The sequence below is a fragment of the Oryzias melastigma genome, linkage group LG18 (genome assembly GCF_002922805.2).
Source record: "Oryzias melastigma strain HK-1 linkage group LG18, ASM292280v2, whole genome shotgun sequence".
NCBI classification, from domain to species: Eukaryota; Metazoa; Chordata; class Actinopteri; order Beloniformes; family Adrianichthyidae; genus Oryzias; species Oryzias melastigma.
Window position 1 is genome coordinate 12,422,028 of NC_050529.1, and position 19,688 is coordinate 12,441,715.

A 19,688-nucleotide genomic window follows, 5' to 3' on the forward strand; every position below is an offset into this window, starting at 1 on the left:
AACTATGAATGTCTAAAATGTATATTCACCAGGTACTAGGTGAGGGCACATTTTCATTAGTTCCTCAGTTTGTGGCGGGAAAAAATTTTCACTCAAAAGGCGCAGTAAGAAAGAATCGCAAAAACCAAAATGGCCCTTTCAGTCCAGGACTGCTGCAGACCATAATTGAGCCCACTTACCAAGGATTTGCACTTCAATGTGTCTCGGCTTTTCAATGAACTTCTCCACAAACAAGGCGCCGTTTCCAAAGGCGGTGAGGGCCTCTGAGTACGCCCGCTGGTAATTCTCTTCAAGTTCCTGTCAAATGCAAAATAAAATTCGTCTAAATTAGTGCAAAAACCAGAAAATCTACAGGCCTTCTTGTGGTCAGCCCGCATGTCCTTTCTCTCCCCCCCCATGTTCACATTTGCTGTTTTCCTCTGTTCTCCAGAGACATACGGCTAAAAGCCCTGAAGGAGAAATATCTCTGGAAGATTATAACCCCAACATGATCAGGGTCATGCCTCAATCTGTTTGTCAGTCCATGACATCCTGCCAGCCCATCCAGCCTCCTCCTCTGGGGGAGACGACTGAGTCAACATCACGTCTTCTTTGCACTTAGCTTCAGGAGTGAAAGCTCGCCCATGCCCAGCTGTCAGCCAACTGCCCCGAGATGTTTTCAGAGGTGAAACCACCATCCTCTCAAAGCAACATGGCAGACTTTGGCAGCACAGCTCACAGGGAGGCATCTCGAAAACCAGTAAAATAAAAGCATGAAGGAATTTCACATTTTTGTCAGATTTCGCATTAAAAAAAATCCCTTTTGATTAGAGTTAACAGTATTCCTAAAGAGTGATGTTTCAATTTATTTGAGCAAACATAAGCTGGTACCTCTTATTTTTTTAACAAGGTAATAAGATTATGTTCGTTTTATTACTAATGTGCCATGACCTTTTGAAAAGACAAATTAACAAAAAATGTAAATATCTGAACATATAAAGCTTGTGATTTGACTGATGTTAGCTGTCATTCTTCATTGTAAAACCTCTCTCTCCACTGAAGCGTTGGTGCAGGACTTTTCTCCTTGAGAGCACACAAACTGAAATATCTGGCAACCTCACAGAACAGTTAGCATAATTGTTTAGTGTTGTCAACATTTATGTCGTTTTAATTCAGCACTCTTGACCCGCTGACCTTCATAAAATTAAGTCAACCAGCACATCATGGCTTAGGGCTTCTTCTCTACAGAGAAACCTCTTTACAATTTCCTCATCATATCTGCACAAGCTGCCGAGGCCCCAGTGACTCCAGCGAATAACTCAAATGCCAACAACTAATTAATTAGACTGGTCCGCAACTTACAAAAGGTCATTCTTTCCAGTGAATTCATGAGTCATAAGACGGTGGCCTCAGGACAGCCGAGAACCATCTCTTTTTTTTCCTGTTTTAATAGATCAGTAAATGAAGTGCTGACCAGAGTTACTTCAAATCCGATGTGCTTCTCATGGGTCAACGGTTCACTGAATGTTACAGCAGATATCTCACTTAACAGAATTTTAGGCTGCAAAAATGCTCACTTGAACTAAAATATACCAGCTGTCAGGCCAACTCCAAACAAGATATCCAAGTACTTTTGAGCAGCATAGCACCAGAATGTTAGATAATTTCGTTGACCTAAACTAGTAAAAATTATGTATCCATAAAGGCAGTTGAATGAAGCAATAGATTGATTTTTCTCCATCCATCAATTAAATTAAATTTTAAGTAATTCTTATGTTCTTTTCAGGAAAATAGTCAGGTTCCAGGTATTAAGTTCCACTTTTATCCAGCTCAAATATCTGGTCATGTAACAAGGGTTTTCTAAAAGCAAACTAATTGGTTTTAATGGAAATTTGAAGAAAAAAAAAGAAAAAGATCAATATTGAATTTGTTCACTATTTTTTTCCTTTTGAGAAGCATCAACATTATGAAAACATGTTCTGATGTTCATATTTGATTATACATATATACATATCAGGAAAAAAAAAGACTAACCAACATTCACTAATAACCATCAAAATTCTAAACTTTAATCCATCTATACATTTTTTTAAACTGAAGAGAATAGTTTTTAATCATTCAGTGTTGAGTAGGGCTGGAAATCTCAGGGCAACTCACGATGCAATGCAATCACGATATGGCAAATATTGCATCGATTGATATATTACCTTGGTAATGCATCACTATTTTGTAAACAAATATATCTTAGTTTTCCCCAAAAACCCATTTCTGTCATGCTCATGAGAAGCGCCCCTGGTGGACTTCTATGGTTTTTTTAAACCAATTGAGAGAGGGGATCGGGAATCATCTGTGAGTTGAAATATCGCGGTATTTCGCCATACAGACATCCCACTTCTAGTTTTAAGTTCCAAAGTTTAAGACCATATATCATATATTTTCAGGGTACCTGAAGAGATTTCATGTTTTCTAATCAACCTGCCATTGAAGCTCCTTATTGGCTAAACACACCTGATCCAGGTAATCAGCAGCAGATTAGGTTGGATTTCTGGAAAACCAGCTGGAGGCTGGCACGGATTTAGATAATTAGAACTGAGAGTAAAAAAAAACTTTTATAAACTCAGTGGCATTACTCTCTTTTTAATTTTAAGCCAGCTTTGTTGTCTTCAAATTTCAGAAGACCACACTTCATGAATAGTAAATTTGTACTTTTTCTAGACCCAAGTTTATTACTTCAACTGTGAAATTGTGAATCAAAATTGATTCTGGGTTTTTACTTTGATACGTGCCTAAAACATAAAATACTTCACTATTACTTATGCATTGATTCCAGCAAGACACAGCAACACAATATTAAGAAATATTTATATTAGATAATATGAAAGGCAGAAGAATACGGGTTTATCAATTATCTGACATGTGGTTAAATGTCCCTTGAGACATTTAAAAAAAGAAAAAGACATAGGAACTTGTAGTTTTGTTTTTAAATCAAAGGCTCTTAATCATGTCTTAAATACAATTAAAGTATCTGTTCTGAAGTTATAGTCAGTTTAGTTTAGCAATTAAAAATAGTTTAATTTTTTATGACCGACCTTCTGCTTCTGTAAAAATTAGGCAATTGTTTTTGTGATATTCCGCTATATAAATAAAATTTAATTTAATTGAAGTAACAAAGTCTTTCTTTAAGAATGGGTTATACATCCTATCCTATACATCCTCATAATTCCTTGTGACTCAGTTGTGCATTTGTACTAGTTACTTTTAAAGGGAATAAACGCAAAACTTGCTGCGCATCTGATCGAATCTTAAAAACTCTGCTGATCATCTCGTCAGGGGCAGATCCTGAAGGTGCTGACCCGACAGGAAACAATCCAAATAGAAGTTTAACAACAGTGAGGCAGACTCGGGTGTCAGTCGCACAGGAGAAATAGGTTTATAGTAAATCCTTTCAGTGGAGACATCATTCCATCACTTTGCTGTCGTGGTTGTTACTGACAGCCACTGTGACGGCCCATTAGCACCGTCCCAGATACGCTTTATATGGACGACTGAGAGGTGAAAGATGAGGCGCGTGATGACAAAAGATAAAAGCTACACAACTTATACACACGTCAATCAAAATTCTTACATCTTTCATGTGAATCGGGAAGGAAGAAAAATGGGAAAAGAGTTTTTGTATTCATTTGAATGATTACTATAAAAATATTAAAGGAAAATTTCTAATTATGCTCAGATGATGAAAAAGACCAAAATTCAATTATTGTGATCAGTCAGGCTAAGAGCAACATACATTTAACTAGAAAGAGGCACTGAAACCATTTTCAAACATTTCATTTGGATTTGACAAATCAAGCCAGCAATAATTACCAGCGATTCTGCAGGCTCAGACTCCCTACACGATTAAATCCTTCTCACCTCGTACTCCCTGACAACCCTCATGCCGCGACCGCCCCCGCCGTAGGCCGCCTTAAAGATGATGGGAAAGCCGTACGTCTGAGCGAAAGCCTGCGCCTCCTGCAGACAGGAGATAGGCGAGTCTGTTCCCGGGACCACAGGTACACCTATGCAGGAGCAGAATACGGGTTATTACCAAGAACACTAAATTAGCTTTTTGGCAAATAGTTCACAACTTTTTTTCTCCACTAAGTGGCAAAATTAGATTAAATCATTTTTTTTCTCAGTTATTTTCCTCCCAGACCAACCGTGTGTTCAGTGCAGAATCTCTTATCTACATTTTTACGTCTATATCTTCTGAACTGAACCAGCATTTGCTAAAGAACCATATTCAAGCTTAGTTATAAAATGATTTACTTTCTTTAACTTGCATCAGTTCATCTTTTCTGGAAGCGAGTTTTAAGCTTGAACAATTTAAGTCATTAAAAAAAGTTATGTAATTGTAGTTTTAACATAAATCCCCATACCTGCACTGATGGCCAAGGAGCGAGCCTCCACCTTATCTCCCATTTTGCGTACTGTGTCTGGGGTCGGGCCCACAAACCTCACTCCTGCATCTGCGCAGGCCTGAGCAAAATCGGAACGCTCAGACAGGAAACCATAGCCAGGATGAATGGCGTCCACATTGTTGTCCTGGAAGAAACAGTTTTATTCAGAGTTTTATTTTAAAAGAAACATTAAATCAATGAGGCACAACAGAAGCTATATTCCAACTGGAAGTCTAGTTACCGAGAATGGTTAAATGGTGGAAACAACAAAGCAATCTATTACAGCTCTGACCCAATTTGTGGTTGGCTTCTCTTTAGCTTCTGTGGAGTGTGATGTATTTTTTATGGCAGAGTGGGACCTCGCTGTGTTAGCGGATCTTTGTGTGTTTTCAGGTGGGGTTTGCTGAATGGTGGAGGCTGCAGATTGAACCAGATCTGATGGAGGTGTCCCTGAAATCCCTGTATTTATTTAATTTCTCTGAGGGGGAAATTCAACTACCACCGTTTGTGTGCCTTCAACTCAGCACTCCAACAGTTTTGTAGTCTAATGTAGTTTGGTCTGCTCAGCTCCTTTCATTATGTTTTGTGTTGTTATTAAAGTGAAGCCAGTATGGTGAACCACCTTGGTTTTTTTCTTGTCTTTGTCATAGGAGTTTGTCATAGACCTTTTTCATTTTTAGGTAAGATAGTATTTGTGTGTTCACATAGTTTGATACAATTTGAAGCTTTGTTTTGTTTTTTATCGTTTTATTATTTTAATAATTTTTAAAATAACCTTAGAATTTCTTAAGACGGGATAGAGTAACAGCCACACAACCCAAGACAAAACGGAAAAACAGCATAAATTGGTGGGGTTCATAAAGTTGCCATGATTTTCAAACCAATTCATCCTAAAAAAATAATAAATTAAAAAAATGTTTTTAGCATTTTGTGTGACTTCTGATTTAGATGGGACAGAGTAACCTTTAAGTTACGCCCCCACAACCCGTTTACAAAATCAAGCACTACATAAATTGGGGGCTCATCCGGGATTGCTGTGGTGCACGGAGATGCAACAATTCTTACCCAATTCACCCTAAATCACAACATGTCTTACATCCCAAGCATTTCGAGTTATTAGTTATAAAGAAGATGGGACAGATTAACTTTTATGCTATGCCCTACAATCTCTTAACAAAACCAAGTATTGCAGAAATTAGGAGCTCATCTGGGATTTCTGGGGTGCATGGAGTTGCCATGATTCTCATCCAAGTCACTCTTTAAAAAAAATACAAATTAAGACTGGATAGAGTAATCGTTATGCTAGCCCCACAACCTCTAGACCAGGGGTATTCAAATCCAGGCCTCGAGGGCCGGTGTCCTACATGTTTTCCAACCAACCGTCCATTGAAGCTCCTTATTGGCTAAACATACCTGATCCTGGAAATTAGCAGCAGATAAGGCAGGATTTCTGGAAAACCTACAGCAGAGAGGCCCAAATCCAGGCCTCGAGGGCCAGCTTCCTGTAGGTTTTCCAGAAATCCTGCCTTATCTGCTGCTGATTTCCAGGATCAGGTATGTTTAGCCAATAAGGAGCTTCAATGGACGGTTGGTTGGAAAACATGTAGGACACCGGCCCTCGAGGCCTGGATTTGAATACCCCTGCTCTAGACAAAACAGAGCACAGGAATAATTGGGGGTTTGTCCAGGATTTCTGGGGTGCTTGGGGTTGTGATGATTTTCAGAAATCCATTTGGTTGGGGAAAAAGCTTTCCCTACTATTAATGTAATGGAAATATTTGCACTTAAAACTCCTGCTCTTGATGCTGTCAACATTAACATACACAAATGCAGAACGATATTTTAACTTGATAATATTCTGCCAAAGCTAGACCTATCAAACCTGATCAAAATGTGAATAACCACTCATCACGTATTCATTTTACCTTCTTTTGATCTTGAAAAGAATGAATTGGGTCAAACCCAACAGTTTGATCCTTCAACCAATGGTTACTGAATAGTGAAGATTAAGAAAAATACTGGAATTGTTCTGCAAGTGCTTTCGTGACTTCTGTGGTTGTAATTCTGTTTAGCATGCAAAACCCTTAACAGAAAACTTCCTTGGGGGGGGGAGGGTGTTACGACTCTCGTCATATTTGTTGGCTTCTTTTAGTTCTGTGGAATTGTGATTTTTGTGGATCTCACTCCTAACCTGAACCCTTTGTTGCTGGACAATGGATTTATGGGCTTGGTTCAGCAGAGGGACTAGGGCAAATTATTTTTTTTCCTTTTAATAACCTTGGTTAGAATTGGTCAAATCATCATCTGCTCAGTGGACGCCAATAAAAAAAAAATCTGAGTGAGCAGACAGGCTCATCATTTAAGGATCGAAGTGTGCATGTATGTGGACACAGAAGGAGCCATCTCTGGATCAGTATGCACCATCTGCTCCTGGATACAAGGACAGCCCATAATTATAGCCTGCCCATTGTTAGGGGACCCATTACTGTCAGGCCAAAGGAGGAGTGGAGCCACACACGCAGAAAAAAAAAAGCATGTACACAAGCAGGTTCAAACAGCCCACAAATGTAGAGACTGACAGCAGATGAAGATTCAATCACAAGCTGACCTAACACCTGAGGCGGCTCACACGTCCACAGGAGAACAGATGCTCATGCTTTCTCGCAAACGCATGCAGATATTCTTACACACCTTTCAACAGTCACACAAAAGGTAATGAAAGAGAGATTGTTATTTTTGTCACACAGTAGGAACAACAGATAAACATACTTTGATATTCTCACACACAAAACACATTTCGCTGCCATGGCGTGGCGGCGCTCCCAGTCAGGCAGACTGATTTTGAGAAATGAGTTGGACGGCGATGCCTTCCCGACTTGGCTGCCGGACCACATGCTCGTGTCGAAAATTATGAAACCGTGAGAGATGGATCAGAAAAACGATAAAAAAACAACAGGCTGTTGAGCCTGGAAGGAGAGGGAAACGATGGCAGGAAAGGGAAAGGAAACAGGGGATTCGATATCGGCTAGATGAGAGGGAGCAGGAAATTAAGAGGAAAGGAAGATAAAAGAGTGAAAAGGAGGGACAAAGTGGTCAAAGCAGAGAAAGATGACAGGTAAGAGCTTCACAAAGAACAGAGGAAAAGGGTCCGTCTGCCCATTCAAATGCCTTCTCACCTTTTGTTGAACCAACAGTTTAGGTACTAAATCTTTATCTATAACAGGATAAAAGGAGGAACTGAAGAATTTAATATTATAACTTTTGTAGATTTGATTTGACACAATAATTCTGCTTTTTGTGTTCTTTAAAAACAAAAAAGGGGAAAAATAGAGTTTTGTACCTTTAGCCCTAAACTTAAAACTCCTCTAAAAGTACAATTCAGGGCAGAATCTTTTCATTTTTTCCTGCAGCACAAAGAAAAATGCAGTTTTCTTGTACATGGAGAAAGCACCGAGATGACCCTTTACCTTTGCGACTTTAATGATGTCTGGAATGTGGAGGTACGCGGCAACAGGTGGCAGGCCTTTCCCGATCAGGTAAGCCTCATCTGCTTTCTGTCTGTAAGGTGCAGAGAGTCACGTCAGCAGCAGAGAAGAGCCGGTGGAACCGAATAAAAAGTCTCACACAACCACTTCCACAGCCTTTTCCGACCCCTCTAAAAACTCAACATCGGTTCTTTGTACTCGGCAATCATTTAAATGACGAGCCCAATGAGCCGTTTTAGGTTTTCAGCTCCATAATGGAGAATGAAAAACAGATGAAAATGAGGAGAAGCTGGAGTGAAAAAAGGCATAATTAGAAAGGCTGGTTTCTGAAAGCAAGCAGAGGTGTTTGAATTTGCTGAATGTTTGCAGCGTGAACACAATCAGACTCGTGTCACCACTTGATACAAAAAAATGAACGACAAATGAAGTGAGCCAAAGCGCCGGAGGGAAGAAAGAAAACTGCTCCCAAGCTGCCTTTAACTGAAGTTGCTGTTAAGTAATGTCATCGAGGTAGTCAAGCACGACATCTGTGCGTCACGCTTTCTTCATGTAAAACCCCTGGAGGAGCATTTAACTCTAATGTGGCAGAGATAATTACCTGTGCATCTGTCCAGTGTCCTGCTCAGAGTAAACAGCCACAGTGCGAATCCCCAGTTCAGTGCAGGCTCTGAAGACTCGGATTGCTATTTCACCTGAAAACAACAAATTTTAAATTGAGTTTTTGTCCAAAAAAAATATGATTAGACATTTTGCTTCAAAACCCAGTCACATGAAATTGAGTTTTTGGTGTTTTAAATGTACACAACGATTTGACGTTCAACAACATGCTGAACGGGCACTTTTAGCGTGCAAGTGAACGTACTCATTGTTGGAGGAAGTTTGGTGAAGCTTTTTTTACCCCTCACAGCTCTATGCTTGTATATGAAAGACTTTGTGTCATATAATTCCAAGACGGCAGCTGAAAATCATTAGCCGGAAGCGGAAATTCCACTAGCTTTCAGAGTTGTAGCAGGTTTTATTAACACTTTTTAAAACAGTTTAGTGTACGGGATTCACTTAAAATGTGTCAAAAAGAGGGTAAACACTATTAATTTCAAAAAGGATTTTAATTAGAGTGTTCAGAATAGTAAAACTACTAAAATTTTTACATTGGAGCTTAAGCTCTAGACCAGTGCTTACATTTTAAAACAGTTAACCTCAACTCTTAATACATGAATCAGCTTATTCTGTCACGGAGAAAAGAATATAACACTTCATATAGTAATGTGTTGTCAGTGTAAATCCGCTTTAAAGTATTGCTCCTCGTGCTCTCTTTTGAGGTCCAGATGACCCCACTCTCAATGTAAATGTGCCTATGATAGAACAAGGGATAAAATGCCCCAAAAAAAAGAATGTAAAGGCCAAAATTGCCAGTTATATTGGTCTTTTTCGACCAAAAATGACAGTATTTTTCAACCAAAACGTGCTTAGGTGGGGGAGATTTCCTTTCATCTAATGATTTTCAGCCACTATCTTGTAAGCCACCAGGTCCACCTATAGAATTCAGGCACACATCTCAAATTTGATCAATTTTCAATCAGTTGGTACGTCTCTGTTTTGAAAAGGACACCCCTATACATTCTTACCTAAGCAGAATCACTGATTGGTCAAAGTTAAACATGTTTTATGTTTCAACGCGTTTTGTATGTAGAGCAAAAAAGATGACCTAAAAACTTTTCATTGAAAGTATTCGCTCAAATGCACGTTTCCGAGGTCAGTGTGAACATGACATGTTCTTGTGGCATTTTTCTGATGATTGAGGACATATGAAAAAAAATTAAGCTCAAAATGTATTTCTGAGTATTTCTTTGACATTGTGAATAAAAAGGAAAAAAGTGTATTTGTTACATAGAAAATACGTTCCACGGTTTCCCCATCTCAGCTCCCATCTGGCTCACAACTGTGTGATTGGATAGCTCAAATATTGCTTTTTTTTGTTACGTTAATGCTAGCTTGGGCTTGTCGCTAGTGGGGGAGAGTGTAAACAAAGGCATGCTGGGAAATTAGCAGAACTAACTCTCGCATCCCAAAAGTGCATTTCTGATGAGTTCCAAAAATATGTTTTTATAGCCTAAATTAAAAAGCCTAAACAGGATAATCATAACTAAAAGACCACTAGAAACAATTTTACAATAGAAAAAAATATAGTTGGGGTGAGACTTTAAGAGCTCACTATGTCACACACGTTTGTTATTTTTTTCCTCTCTTTTGCAGCCAATTTAAAGAAAAAAAAACATTTTTTTCTAGCCTTCTTCTCACACTGCACTGAGACACTTCAAGTCAGCCGTTTCTGTCAAGAGTGAGAACACAGAACGCAGTTTTAGCCCCAGACAAGAAAAATGCTTCCAACTTTCATCTTTCTGTCACAGAAGCAAAAACGTATTCTTCAAGCAGAGTTCAGAGAGGAGATAAAAAGCCTGCTTGCTGTAAACTAGCGTGTCTGGTTACTGTTTGAAAAGGAGGGCGACAAAAATATTTGCTTTGAAAATGAGGAAACATCTTAAGTTAAGGAGGAAAAAAATGAAGGAATTTATAGAAAAACTGCGTTTTAAAGACCAGATGATCAAAAACAAGTGTTAAAGAGTGTTCTGTCATCGGTTTATGCTTATTTTTCTATCTGATGGCAGATATCTAGTCACACTTCCACTCTTATTCAGATCTTGTATATATTCTTTATAAAATGGAAAGGTTGTCAGATTGGATTTCCAGTCTGGGATAAAGTTTTCTTGACTGAATATATTTTTTTTTTAAGGTGAAATAAGGGGAGAGCAGAGCAGATAAAGCGAAGGGCAAAAGCATGTAAAGAATGAAAGGAGAGCGGCAAAGTCACAAAGGCAAACAGGAAGTGGTTTAGAGGAAAATCGTATCCGACAAGTCCTGAAAAAGACAGGATATAGAAGGAGTACCGCGAAACGAGATAAGGCCGGGAATCAAACAGTGCGAGAGCAGAGGAGCTGCGGCGGGAAGAAGACGAGCTCGCTGAAGAGGAATTTGGGCTGATATGACGGCCCAGTCTCCTCGTATCAAAGAGTCTCATGCACATGATCTAATGTGAGGCTGATAGTGGAGCCAAGCAGAGAGATCGACAGGAAGTCCCTCTTTTTTAGTAGAACCGTTGGGCTATGGAAGTTTTTCTGTTCCATCAGATCTGAATGTTTTAAATCTTTGAATTTTCTTTGATTTTTCGATGATCCAGAAATTCAATGGAAGAACTCACTTTTTCTGTCTCACTCTAATAACTAAATGATTTTAGAGCACATGGATAGCCAGCCAATCAAACCATGACACTGACGTGACATCAGCATTTGCTCCCTTCTATTGGAACACAAGAAAGCAGAGAACCTGCCTTCTGGTTCTCGTTAGCTGCGGTTATCTTTGATCTGATCAAAGATCAGATATAGAACTGAAAAAATACATCTGATTATAACATTTACAAACGCCACACGTTTGATCGGAATAAATCATTTTGACTTGTGCAGAAGTGTCTAAAATACCAGAGACGGTCGTGGAAGAGGAAGTAGTAAACGCTCGTATTGGATTAATATTCTACCCGCTGATTGGGTCACTGAAAACGTCACGTGCCCAAAGCGGAGTTCCTGATTGGCTGATGTAACACAGCGCCCTTCAGATATTTAGATTTTGGCTGCGCCACTCGATTCGCGCCTCGTCACTCAAATCGGTGTGAATGCACCTTAAGAGACACAGTTCTCTGGGAGACATGGTTTTCCCTGAGTCCGGCAAGCCGATCGCCATTTGCACACCAGAACCTCCTCTGGAACTAGCTCCACACTGTCTAGCAGAAGCTGACGTCACGTCGGTTTCATGATCTGATTGGCTCGCTACCGATTCTAGTCAATCTATGAGCTAACATAACAAAAAGAACCGGGACGATCTGAGCGGGTCGGTCAAAGACTGTGACGCTCTCAGGTGGAGGTGTTTCAGCTGATTGCAGCGCACCTGAAGCTTTAAATCATTCTCCGCCAATCAAGTTGCATCACAGTGGGAACACCTCTGGACCACAATCCAACTAAATAAACAAGGTATGTACATCGCTAAAATAAATTATTATCCCCGGGAAAGTATACTCGTTATTTAAAAAGTAAACAAATGGAAACATGCCAAAGTGGCCCCTACAAGCTAGTTTTTTTCATTTTCAATAAATTTTCTGGACCATCGAAAGTCAACAGTTCAAAATAAATCCGGAAAGTTAATTCAAAGGTTAAAAAAAATTCAGAATCTGATGAAACAGCAAAACGTCCACATTGGGTCCTCAGATGGAGCTTGAGGAGATGATGTGTGCAGACTTTTACTCCATAAAGCTCCACACAAGCGCAAATCTGAAGAATTACAGGGAACCCACGCACCAATCAAAGGTTTTGAAGCTATCCACAGGAAATAATATAATGAAGGAGACTTTGATTTAAAATATAAATCAAACGTGTGAATGTAGCTTAAACGCGCAGCGTCACCTGACGGTGACTAATTGCACAGCGAGAGCCTCTCCGGACAAGGAGTCGTCCAGTTATTACCAGAGCAGCCTCTGGTGCTGATGTCCAAGCCGCGCAGCAGAAAGCTTTATTGTGCGGAAAACTGTAATTACCGTTCCAATCACACATCAGGGAGGATTTATCGCAGCCGTCCAGCTTTGAAAATCTACAAGCGAGTCTGCGCACTTTTGAGGACAGGTTTGTTGAATACCACGTGTGACTAATATTTTTTTTTTTCAGAAATTCACCGCTTTTAGGTCAAAGCCAGCAGAACTTATCTTGTGCAGCCACGCTCCCACAAAGTCTGTTTAAATATTAGCATGTGGCAGAGCAAACTGAATGCCGGACATTAAAAATTAAAAGATCTGAGAGCCTCTTTATGCCTCGGGAAGACTGTAAATGTCGTAACTTTTTCTTGCATTATAAATGAAACAGCATTTAACTGCTCACAGTTCAGAGCGGGCTCTTTCCACAAAAATGAATTACGAGAGCTGGAATGAAGAAGGGTTTTTTTTTTTTTACCTCTGTTGGCCACCATGACTTTCTTGATGGGTTTATACTCTGTCTGCACGCTGGAGTGGGAAGACCTGGAGAGGCGGGACGCCCTCCTGACAGCCAGCAGGCCCAGGCCACCTCGGACCACAGCGAACCTCAGCATTCTGAGGGGAGGGACGGAGAAAAAAAAAATGGTTTCAGCATCTCTGAGCGGTGAAACATTCATGATGACAGGTCTAATGGAAGCAGGCTTTATTCCCTGTTCAAAACACCAGAATCATAAATAAAGATTTCTTGAAAAGACAGACAGAGCGCTATAGCTAATAGCTTTCAATTCTTCATTTTTACTCCAAAAAAAATTGATGCTTTCAAGAAAGAAAGCCTTATTCACATGCACACAGGTGTACTTGTGTTGTTTGAGGAGTTAATGAGATCAAGGAATATAATTGGGAGGATAATGCTTTGAATAACTAAGAGTTGCAAGTCACGCTTAAAGAGATTAAAACAGCTTAAGCACCTTTTTATGCCGCTGAAGATAATTTTGTGGAGCTTAAGACTGCTTTGCATTTTAGCTGAAAATGTTCACTGACCCGAGACAGATAACCACTAAAGTCATTTATTTCAGGACTTAAAAAGGCAAGGTTAGAAGATACCAATGAGTTGTTTTCATTTGTCTAGAATATAAACATTTGTTGTTGTTTTTAAAGCTTTGTAGTGCTATTTCATCTTACAACAAGAAAGAAAATATTTACAACTAAAATAAAGTTTTCACCATGAAAATTGTTATTAAAAAGCAGCACTTAAAGACCTACTCCAATGAAAATTGTGTTTTTGGTGTTAACATGTTCTTGCAGCATTTTTCTCATGATGGAGACAAAGAAAATTGAGCTTAAAATTACATTTCTGAGTATTTCTTCATTCAAATTGTTGTGAATCAGAAGCAGATAAAAAATGTAATTAGAAAAAGCATATTTGTGATGTAGAAAATACACCGGGTAGACTCCACTCTATTCTAATGCATCCACTTGTAGACAGATCCATAAACATATTTGTTTTCCTCGTCCAAGCTGACCAAACTGTACAGCTCTTAGGTTGGGAGTTGTAAGCTAGGAAAAGAGTGATAACAGATGGATGATGGGAAGAGGCCGGGCATTTGTCACACCAATAGTCCCGCCCACAACAGAAACGTGAATTTCTAATGAAATACTGCCACTCTACAGAAATTAGAACACATTTTTGTGGGGCTAAAATCAACATATTATTAAAAAAAAACAATAGGAACAGTTTTACAATAGATCAAAATTTTATCAAAGGGGGTTTTTAAATGGGGCCCTATAACCCAGTGTGCCATAAGTTACGATATTTTGGATCCTTAAAGTAAAAAATAACAAAAAAGAACATACAAGTGTCTTTTGCGATAAATGGACTTCTTGTTCGTTTACTGACAAGTAGCCAAACTTAAAGTTGGAAGACTTGAATTGTTGGATTTCTGCTGCATTCCTTTTGTTTTCGTGTTACTCCGTACTTATCCAGTGAAGTAAAAAACATCAACTGATGGTTCAGCACCCTAGTCCAGTTTTCTGAATGAACAGTTTAATAATCACATGCATTTGACCTGCTCACATACAAAAACGGAGGTAGGGAGTGATTTGCACAGGCAGCTTTGTCAGTCCGAGGCGCCATTGTACAGACTACATGTTGGTGCGTAGCTTTTAACTCCTGAACTTGTATTATTGTACCGGTAATGTTAGCTTGGGGGGTGTGACGGCCTGTAAGCTAGCAGGAGAGCGTACAAACTAGGCATATCCAAACTTCAACCCAAGGGCCAAATGTTGCACGCATTCAAATTTCTACCGGCCCACAGGTTACTGTCATAAAATCAATTACATGTGCTTTCTAAAAGGTGGGTTTTGTTGGTTGTGAACGCATAAATTCTATTAGCCTTTGTAAATCTGTGGCAACACTGCCGCACGACCCTTCTGTGACACTTTCGAGCTCATTTGTGAAATGTAAAGATGAACAGATTTGTCTTTCTGATGTAAACCGGTGGTTTTTACGTCTAAATAAGACAACCTTTGTGTTATTTTCCTGTTTATATAACTTAAATTTAGAAGTTTTCAGTGAGCATATATATAACATTTCTTGTAAATCTAGATTTAATGTTTAAAGCTTTTTTCCAGAGAGACTCTTCTTATTATTTAGTTATTTTGTTTCATGAGAAGAATTGAAAAGCATAACATTGCAAAAAATAATGATTTGCATTTTATGTTATTATATCAGCTCAAAGAATACAGGCTGATTGGTTGGCCCTAATAACACATATTCACCTCGCCAGTGAAGGAGAGAGAAAAAAAAAAAAAAAAGAGTTCTTAGCTATGGATGACGGGAAAGGGGGTGGGGTTGCTCCATGCAGAAAACGTCCTAGAAAACAATTTTTTATTTATTTATTTTATTTTGGCTAAAAACACATAACCAATTAAAAGACTACAAGAAAGGCTTGGACAATAAATTAAAATAGGATTGAGTGGGACTTTAATTTGAATAGAATTCCAAATTTTAACATTTAAGGGAAGTAAAAGACTACAAATATATTTGAGTACACAAAAGTATTGCGGCTGCGCTGGACTTTCTATAAGAAGAGATTTATTCTCTGATTTAACTAAGCCTTAAAAGTTTAAATGACAATTGCAAACATTAAAATATTAATTTTATGCTGAATGTTTTGTATTGTTTCTATGAAATTATTTGCCTTTTTTTAATGAAAATAATGTAAGTTGACCCCTAAAAATAAAAATAAAAAAGCAGTGTTAAAAAGGCTGTAGCTTTCCCGCAGCTGCTCCGTTTACCAGCTGCAACTGCTCCAATTAGGAAGGACGAGCTTCAGGTGTGATTGTAGTGATTCTGCACTCAAATCACAGCAACAACACCGGAGCTCTAATTAACGCAGGCGGCCGCGTAAAGCTACCGGTGTGTTAGTTTTGAGCGGAAGCAGTACAAAATAAAACTTTTTTTTAATTAACATTAGTGTAAGCATTATTTATTTATTTTTTAAATAATTGAATTAGTTTTAGTAAAAACTCTTTAAAAACACACCGGCTTAAACGACTATTGCTGCAATTTATCAACTCAGCAAAAGCAAAGAGCCGTTTTCCACAAGAAAATATCCACACTTACACAATACAAACGCAGAGCAACACAATTGTGTGTGAAAGACAAACCAGCAACTACCTTAACCGGCTGAGAACTCGCTCAGTCACTGTGCGGGAAACTGACAGCTTCACATCAATGGCGACTTCTTCTGCACGGACCTCAAACCCTCCGCGGTCTGATGCTGCCACCATGTGGCCAAACTGTGGTATTACATTAATTTAGAGCTGTTTTATTTGGCTTTTTCTTTGGACTGAAGCCACATGGAGTAGACTTACGCACAAGAAATGTAAGTTTGACCATTTAAAAATACTTTGCCATTATATAACATATTTTAAATCCACTAGTTCTTAGCATAATCACTTTATTTAAGAGCTATAACTCAATGGGGAGGGTTTATGCAGATAAATATCAAATAAAATATTCACTAATCTTATTTATTGTAATATTAAATTAGTGTAATATTGAAATGTTAGACTTAACATTTTTATTTTACATAGAACTTTTAATTTTACACTTGGGCTTTACATTTATACCAATAATGTGTTGTTAAAAAATATATTTTAAACTAAAATTATATTCCTTAAAGTCATAGATGTTTATAATACTGATTAAAATGTGACATAAATGCAGCACATCAATAGAAATGGTTAAATGTGGCACTGATGACAACTAAAGCAGCCTTGTGGTTCCCAAGGCCAAATAAATACATCTTATTTATTTTGGTTTTTGTGTTCCTGTTGTAGCATCAGTTTTGTGAGCATCTGTCCAAGATTATATCTAACAATCCTTCATCACTGAAACTTTGTGACTCCAGACTCTTTTGGAGCTTTGTTCGCTCTGAAATCATTTCCATAATTTCATTTGAGAAGAAAACTTCTACAAAAGGATATAAAAAAAAAACATCTCTATGTAGTGAAATAAAGCTTCGACAGACTAAATCCATGTACATTCAAGGTAATAAAAAGTCAAAAGTGATTTTCAATTCAAAATTTCTTATTTTTTCCTTTTATCTGAATCTTAATCGTTCTTAAATATTGATATTCAAGTATATTTACATTTAACATATATGAATCAAAGGTCTTTAACTGTGGAACAGTGGAAAAAAATTAATCAGGCTGAAACAAAACACTCCACAGCCTGAATCAGCAGGCAACAGACTTTTTCCTAATGCAACAGCATTTCTTCATTATACTTGGTAAACAATGTAAAATTTAAAACAAAATTTAAATAAAACTCTGCAATTATACAATTTTTCCACATTGGGCCTCAACTGAGTCTTCATGACTCAGTTGAGGTCTAAATTCCTTTACATTGAAGAAACTTTAAGTTATGCTTGAGTTCTTCAGTCTTGGCAACATCTGGGAGGTGAAAAAAAAAAAAACAACAAAAGATAAAGAAGCCCCAAGTTTTTTACACTCTAAGTGTACAAGAGAAAAAAAGGAAAACTATGCACTCCAGAAAGTTCACAGAATTAGGATAACCTTTTAAGAAATACAAGTAATTCTGTGAATAAAACAGGAATTCAGAGACGGCATTGAGCAAAAACTCTTTGTCCCTGGATATCTGAGATGGTTAGTGGGGTATTATGGTTTATAGTGAAGGCTGAGTGGCAATAACAAACATGGAGAAAGCATAAAATCCACTGACTTCAAACGTAAAGAGATTTTTTAACAATAGTTTAAATAAAAAGTCTTTTAAAGAAAAGGAAAGATGATGCTTAGAACATTAAAAACTGGACTATAAACTGTCAAACGTTTTTAATAATCTAATTGTTAAAGACTTTTTTTTAACTTTATCTTAACATATTTTACCATAAAGATGCTAAACGAATCGACCCTATCCTGATTTGGTCATGATTTTCTGAGCAAAAAGGTCAGCAAGTTCAAAACTTTAAAAGATCAACAAACTTTTGAAACCTTCTCCAAACTATAAACAACAGCTTTGGACTTTAGAAGATAGAACCAATGTCTACAAAAAAGATAGCTAAAAGAGGAGAAGAATGCGATTTGAAATGATAATTGGTGGGTGGAGGTCTGGTAAGTCACAAGAGAAGACTCATGTAAACTAAACCACAACTTTAATGCCTGAAACAATAAGGCAATAATATGAAAACTTGAGTTGCTGAGGAGTGATTTACATATTTTTGTAATTACTTAATTAGATTAAATAAATTAATTGAAGATACGACTCATCAACATTGTCTAAATACACCTAATTATATAAAATGGGCCACTAGAACGCCTTCTCCCAATCCACAAAACATATAGACTGAATGAGTGAACTCCCATGAACCCTCCAGCACCCTGAAGAGGCTGGTCCACTGTTCCAGGACCAGGACGGAAACCGCACCGTTGTTCTTGGATCTGAGGTTTGACTATCTGATAAATTCTCCACTCTACCCTGGCATAAACTTTCCCAGGAGGCTGAGGAGTCTGATTCTCTGGTAGTTGAAACACACTGTCCTCTCCCCCGTCCTGAAAAGGACCCCTTTATGAGAAGTGAAATCCAAGATTCTGTTTGGTGATTGGCGTCAAATTGTTTGAACAGTATTTGCTAAATTAAAAGTTTCTATGTTGCTAAAGCAACATCAGAATATATATTTTTCCCTCTAAATGTTTTCTAATAATTCTGTTAGGGGCTTTTCAGGCATTTGTGGAGAACGCCCTTGCCCCCCACCTTAGTGGTAATGGGTGGAGCTTGTGGGTCTGGGACAGGATCAGAATCTGGCATAAAGCTTTGAGCCAAAAAAGAAAAAAACCTGCATTATACGTTGCTTTGGCAACCCTCAACAAGACCGGAAGTGGTTGTATCACTGCTCCAAAAGGAAAACAGGGTTAAGATTTAGAGTTGGTGACTTTCTTTGAAAAGATTGTGATCAAATATTTTGCCCTGATGGTCTGTCTCTGTAAGAGGACTTTCAGTAACCAGACTGGGCATGCTGGATCTTGTTTAGAACAATTTTAGATGAACACAGCTTTAATTGCATCACTGCACTGTTAAGGTGTGGATACGATTCTTCTCTGAAAACTTTCCATGAAGATTATTCTTTTCAGATGGCTTTTTTTATTTTATTTTTTAAATCAGAGATTAATCAAAAATGTTGAACCTTGTTCTCTCTTATGGAGTCCAGATGACCCCACCCTTACACTGATGTGTGATCCCTCCCATGACAAAGGTGGACAGGATTTTATGTCTGGCACAGAAACCAGCGAAGATAAAAATCCTTGGGAAAAAAAAAAGGAGTCTAACCATTCATCACTACCAAAGCCCTTTACCTGATTGGTCCATGTTCAACTTCTTAAACTTGTGTAGCTACATCTGAACGTGGGAGTTTTGAACATAGAAGCCTGACACGCGTGTTTAAATAGACTTTACATTGGAAGTAGTGCTGCCACAAACGATTATTTTAATAGTCGACTAATCACCGATTATTTTTTCGATTAGTCGACTAATCGGGTCATGAACAAAGTGGATGTAAAACACACATCTTAACCATCATTCGCTCTAAAATAACTAAAAACTATATTTACTTCTATTTTCTGGACTTTAAGCCGCACCTGTATATAAGCCGCATCTGCTCAATTTAAGAAAAAGAAGAAAAAAAACGAAATACA

General features: G+C 38.1%; 1 protein-coding gene across 3 annotated transcripts in view; it reads right to left on the minus strand.

The window, feature by feature from the left end:
- Positions 1-19,688, minus strand: part of LOC112156404 (pyruvate carboxylase, mitochondrial) — a 299,032-nt gene that overhangs the window by 270,283 nt on the left and 9,061 nt on the right. The window contains exons 1-7 of one of the 3 annotated variants that reach the window (XM_024288667.2): positions 16,153-16,280; positions 12,952-13,088; positions 8,502-8,595; positions 7,886-7,976; positions 4,398-4,563; positions 3,892-4,037; positions 180-297 (exon numbers count right to left, since the gene is read on the minus strand). In XM_024288667.2, coding sequence (XP_024144435.2) covers positions 180-297; positions 3,892-4,037; positions 4,398-4,563; positions 7,886-7,976; positions 8,502-8,595; positions 12,952-13,088; positions 16,153-16,265 — 865 coding nt within the window. In that variant the 5' untranslated portion in view covers positions 16,266-16,280. Of the gene's footprint in view, positions 1-179; positions 298-3,891; positions 4,038-4,397; positions 4,564-7,885; positions 7,977-8,501; positions 8,596-12,951; positions 13,089-16,098; positions 16,118-16,152; positions 16,281-19,688 lie in introns of those variants that run through there. The other 2 variants (XM_024288668.2, XM_024288666.2) reach the window with 2 other exon arrangements.